The sequence below is a fragment of the Zingiber officinale genome, chromosome 9A (assembly GCF_018446385.1).
Source record: "Zingiber officinale cultivar Zhangliang chromosome 9A, Zo_v1.1, whole genome shotgun sequence".
In the NCBI taxonomy this organism is placed as follows: domain Eukaryota; kingdom Viridiplantae; phylum Streptophyta; class Magnoliopsida; order Zingiberales; family Zingiberaceae; genus Zingiber; species Zingiber officinale.
The window spans coordinates 122,730,679-122,736,700 of NC_056002.1; the positions used below are offsets into that span (position 1 = coordinate 122,730,679).

General features: G+C 41.2%; 1 protein-coding gene across 1 annotated transcript; it reads right to left on the bottom strand.

The window, feature by feature from the left end:
* Positions 1 to 1,559: 1,559 nt before the first annotated feature.
* LOC122020456 (oligopeptide transporter 3-like) lies at positions 1,560 to 4,894 on the bottom strand. Its single transcript, XM_042578392.1, has 5 exons — positions 4,331 to 4,894; positions 3,846 to 3,943; positions 3,098 to 3,667; positions 2,740 to 2,995; positions 1,560 to 2,661 (listed from the first exon to the last, which is right to left on the bottom strand). Exons 1-5 carry the CDS (start codon positions 4,823 to 4,825, stop codon positions 1,864 to 1,866), a joined length of 2,217 nt encoding a protein of 738 aa, XP_042434326.1. The 5' UTR covers positions 4,826 to 4,894; the 3' UTR covers positions 1,560 to 1,863.
* Between the last annotated feature and the right edge of the window lie 1,128 nt (positions 4,895 to 6,022).

Consider the following 6,022-nt stretch of genomic DNA (forward strand, 5'->3'; position numbering starts at 1 on the left):
GGTTAGCTTCTGCTAAGGTTAAAAATAAGCTTTTAATATCAATCATATGCCGACTTGCACCACTATCCAAGTACCAAATATTTTTAATATTTCTATCACTAGCCATCAATAAAGTTTAAGAATTTTGAGGTTCATTTTCATGTACTAAGCCAGCTTCACATTTTTTCCTTTGGATATTTTTCACAACAATTATTTATTTTATGTCCTAGCTTATGACAATAATAACATTCAATAAAAGGTTTTGTACCTTTGTAATTCCCACATTCTCTTTTTTTTTTGGAAATTGTAAGAAAATTATTTTTCCTTTTTTTACACTCTTCGACGTCTTCGTTACCTTTTTCTCATGATTGTTAGTAAGAAAATCTTCCACTTCCTTTTTTATTTCGACATCCTCCACATCCACAAAAAGAGCCATGACCTTTTGTGGATGTGAATAGGGGTGTAATCGAGTCGAGCCGAGTTGAATTCTTAAATGTTTGAGTTTGGCTCATTTATAATTAAGCCGAGCTTGAGCTTTATTTAACGAATATATTCATGGCTCACGAGTTTATTTGAGCTTTTATCAAGCCTAAACGAGCTTAATAAATATAAATTATAAATTTAAATATTCATTAAAAACTAAATTATATATTTAAAGAAAATTATAATATTCTTATTAAAATTTATAATTTTATTATAATAAATAAATTTAATATATTATCTATATATTTCATAAGTAGAGTGTAAAATATATAAATTCAATATCAAAATTATTATTATTTTATTTAAAAGTTTATTCATGAGCTTAACGAACATGTTCACGAGCTAACGATCCGAATATTGTGGAGCTTGAGCTTGATTTATTTATTTTAACAAGCCTCATTAAACAAGCTCAAACGAGCTTTTATCGAATCGAACTTTGGTTCATGAGCGGCTTGGTTCATTGACACCCCTAGATGTAAACTGGGATTTCAAAGCTTGATTTGAAGAAGAAATAATAGGACTTCTTTCAAGGATTCTAACCTCGTGAGCTTCCAATCTTCCTTGCAAAATTTTCAAGGACATCAGTGAAAGATTTTGTGATTCTTCAATAGCATCTGCCATATGATCAAATTTGCTTGATAGACTTTGCAATATTTTCTCCGCCACCCTTTGGGTCTCCATGATTTCTCTATTTGATGTCATTTGATTCACAATAAAATCAATTCATGTAAAGTATTCTAAAACTTTTTCAATGTCTTTCATATCTAATTTTTCAAAATCTACTCGTAGAGACGGTAAGTGAACCTTTTTCACTTGGTCTTGGCCGGAATAAGTCGTTTGTAGAATTTTTCATGCTCTTTGAACACTCGGTATTTTTGAAATCTTTTCATAAACTGAAATCTTAAAGGCTTGATAAATTTGAAAAAAAAAATCTATGCTTTTGTTTCTTGTTTTTTAAAATATTTCTTTGTGGTTTAAAATATGTCTTGTGATTCAAGACATAACTTTATGAGAGTGCTTTAATTTGATCATAGCTCATATACTAAATTGAAATTGAAGGAAGAAAAAGAAGGGCAAAATTAAAATGAAAAAAAGAATAGGAAACAAATATGTTTTTTTTATTATTATTGTACTTCTTGCTGCTACAACACTTAACTCAAACTTAACAACACTTCATCTATATTTTTACATTTTTAGATGACATAAAAATTAGTACGACATTAAAAATATTAAATGATCCATGAATCGATGAAGAGATATTTGAGTTGAAATTGAACTTTTGCATCTTATACAAGTAGAGGGGGCATTTGATAACATCACTCGGCTGCAATCGATGTTAACGATCTACAATGGCGGAACGTGCTCCTACATCAGTGAATTCTCTTAGCTTGGATTTTATTCCTAGAAGACAGGGCATCCTTTGACTGATATTCCAGACGCAGTCGGACATGTCGCCAGAGGACAATGATCGAGCTCTGACCCCCACCAGTTCAGAGTGTGACCCTGGTTCTGGAGGGCTAAGAACAGCAGCACCCCCATGAACGCCGTTCCGGCGTCCAAAGCTGCAGACAGCACGTAGTTGTACCTCTGCCACCAGCCCTTTCGATACCGGAAGACGAAGTAGTTGAAGATGGTGCCGGTGAGGAGCCAGCTAGCTATGTTGGTTGGCGTCGCTGGCGGCATGCCGGCGAAGCCGTAAGATATGACGGGGATGTTGATGAGAGGGATCCATTTCTTCTCCGGGTACATTTTGCTGAACAGCCACACTGGAACCGGCAAGAGCGCTCCGATGAGGAACAGCCACACCAAGTTCCGGTAAAGCCCTCCGTTCCCGAAGAGGCGGGCGGGGCCTATCAGACCCCATATGACCGAAGCATCGAAGGTGACTCTGTACTTAGGACAGGTCCATGGGCTGTCGGGATGTAGAGAATCAACATCACAGATGTTTGCGATGTTCTCGAGCATCCACCAAGCCACCGCAAGGTTCACGACGGCGGCGACGACAGTTCCGACGAGCTGAGCAGTGTACATGCACCGAGGTGGAATCTTCATATAATGGCCGAGCTTCAAATCGGCAAGGAATGAAAGGGCGTGGACGGTGCTGATCCTTCCATAGATCTTGAACAGGAGATTAGCAATTGGTTTTCCGGGAAGGACATACCCAATCATGAACTGGGCGATGATATCATATCCAGGTTGCTGCAATTCCTCGACGATCAGCTATATCTAGATATATGTATTACACAATGTTGTGGGAAGATTTGATTTCTTCTATACCTGATTTGTGGTTGCTTGAATTACTCCAATGGGAAGCGTAACGATCCAAGCCAGAGCGAAAGCAAATATCATGCCCCACCATGGCAGCTGCACGTCTTGTTTCCAAATGAAGGACACCGCTAGTGATAATACAATGCTTCCTAGCAGTAGAACGAGGAACCACCACTGAGGAACTTGCTTGTATTTCTTCATCAGCTTACCATGGATATCCAACTTTGCAGAGTTCATCGCTGACTTGCTTTGCCTCCAGATATCACTGAAGAGAGAGAGACAGAGAGACAGAGGTTTATTAAATCAAGAAAAACATCTGAAAGAAGAACAAATTCTAGAACAAAGCTAGCTATTAAGCACGTACTACCTTCCATGGAAAAGGATGACATGGGTAATAGTCGCTGTGAATCTTGCAAATCCTGATCCGATCGAGAGTGCAAAAAGAGGACTAAGATAGAGCTTTCCGTAGCTCTCATATGCAGCAACATTCAGATCAAAATTCGGCGTCAATATCCTGGTAGTGTCATATGGATGGCCTGTGGTAGTGAAGAGCTTATTGGAGAATATCGGAAACTTCTGCGCGTCGAATGTGTTGAACTTCCAGTAACACACAGGAACTATTATGTAAATAAACATAATGAATCCGGCAGCCACATTGAGAATGGAGACCCATGGAGTGACGAGAGGACTCCCATGGTACGCAGAGATCCCTGCCCAGTCAAGTGTAAATGCACCGACGCCGAGACCATGGTACGCTGATCCAATTTGCTGAGCAGTGACACTGTGAGGCCACGCCCAACACATCCATGAGAAGAAGGTTAATATCGGCACGAGGTAGCCGGGCAAGGTGTAGTACGCAAAGCTGGCAATGAAGAATATGAGAAAGAACTTCATCCGGCTTAGCTCTTTCGATCTCTCATCCTTCTCGTGTAAAGCTCTGCGATGTCAGTCAGTCAGTCAGTCAGTCAAAGAATAAGTAACGAGAAATGTTCCACTAACTTGGAATTTTTTGATCTTTGCGAATATTATCAGCATAGACTGTGAGTGAATGACCACCATCCATGTGCATTGGATAGCAAAGCATCTTAGGAACTCATTCGCGATAAAGGAATTACCTGAAGAGGGAAACCTGAGCAAGGTTAGAAGGCCACCACATTTCAGCTGGCTCCACCAAGTACTTCCTCATCATCCCAGCCCAGCCATAGCCTAATAGCTAGAGACAGACATGAACCATACGCAAACGTAGATTAAGGTGAGGCTGTGTGTCACCATGAAAACAAGATGATCGAAGATCCTCGATCGTTTAGTAGGAGCCTCGGATATAAAGATAGATTCTTGTCTTAGTAAAAGTTCAAGACTCTAAACAAATGTGAAAGACACAAATTACATATGCCCTTGTTTTTTTGTTTTTGTTTTTCAAGAAACTACAAATTACATGCTAAAAATGAGTTCAGGTAAACAATCTTCAAATGAAAGAATGAGGGAAAGAATTTCTTGTTGGTAATCAGGTAAACAGATTGTGTGTCACAAGTGGCAACAATTGGAGATTTTAGGGTAAAATCCAAGGGAAAAAGGAAGGAGGAATTTCTTGTGTGCTGACCTGAGTCGTGAGCACAATAACGAGCGCGCAGAGGAAACTCAAACTCTGTTTGTAGTAGGCCTTCATCACCGTAATGGCGCCGATGGAATAGGCATCGCCTCCGCCGAAGGACACGCCACAGTTGGCGAAGACGGTGATGATGACGTGCTCCTTGATGTTGAAAGGACCGGGGTTGAGGTTGAATCCCCAGCCCCCGGGGAAGATCCTTACCTCCCGGTTGGGCAGCACAGAGGCCATGAACTGGCCGATGGGCAGCACGGCGATCTGCATGAGGATGGCGGAGATGGTGAGCGGCTGCGTGCGGTAGGTGAAGAAGGTGTTGAGGAATATGAGGAGGCTGCAGGACGCCAGTCCGAGGAACCACGCACGGAATGTCATCACGGGCAACGTCGGGTCGTCCGTCTCCGGCACCACCAGCGCCACCTCCTCCACCGGGCACCTCTCCACCGCCTCCTCCGCCCCGGCCGGAGGGGGCCCGTTTCCCTTGGCCGCCATCGCAACAGCAGAAATCCGCGAGAGAAAGAGAAGGGAGGAAAAGGTTAAATTTCGGGAGTGAGGAAGCGAGAGAGTGGGGAAAGGAGATATATAGAGTGGCGGAGGGTGGCGATGTGGCAGCGGCTGCGGCCGAGCGTGGTGGTCACGAGGCGCGCGACCATCGCACGCGTTTGTCTTGGCTCGCGACGCCGGGGCGGCCAGGTAGTGCACGTTCGGGCCCTCCGCTTGGCCCACGAAGCGATGACGTGGCGGTGCCACGTCGTCGGAACCACGTTGTGGCCGTTGCGCCCGCGAGTTCTACTCGTGGCATATCTATGCGGGCCCGACGGTTTGACCTGCGTTTGCGGTGGTCCGTTGCGGCGTTATGGGTCTTCCGGTGGAAAGGCGCATAGCATCGTCGTAGTACCGCGCAGCCCCTCCTTAAGAGCAGAGATTCGAGCGTAGGTGGGGTTGGCGGTGCTGCATAGCACGTGGGTATTTAACTTTTAATTTATTTAATATAAGATGATAATGATAGATTCATAGTTGGGATGGCATCTTTATCTTTCATTTACAATTGAATTACACCCTTTCTTTAGAACTTATAATGTGAGTTTATAGTCATCTGATTTCATAAACAAATATCATTTTTCTGCTCCTAGCAATTTGCTAAGTTTTTATACACATTTAATTGTTTTCTAATTTGGAGCAAGTTTATATATATATATAGCATTATTATTGTCCTATTGATTTCGTGGACTCATCATGCATGAATTTCTACTCAAATCTTATTATATATTGATAGTAATGTGAGCTTTTCTATTGTTCATCCTTTAAGCAAGATAAAACCAATAAATAGTTAGTCATTCACAACCATAAAATTAATATATGAATCTAAATTGTTTTAAATTTTTAAAGGAAGACATTTTATGGATTTACCATAAGGTTTGTCCTTGGAATTTGAGTAGCTTAAGTTTGTTGAACCCTAAAATCGAACAAAGTATATATATAACAAAATAAACCTTAGCACTCTGTGGTAATATAAAATCCTAAACTACAAATTGTATAAAGTTTGTCATTACTTTTAAAGAATGTTCCAGCCTTCCATGTAGCTTATATATTCTCATTGAAAACGATACAAATTGTATCGTTTCAATTACTATATACATCACCACAAACAAACAAACAAGATAAAACCCCTGAAAAAGTAAGTTATCA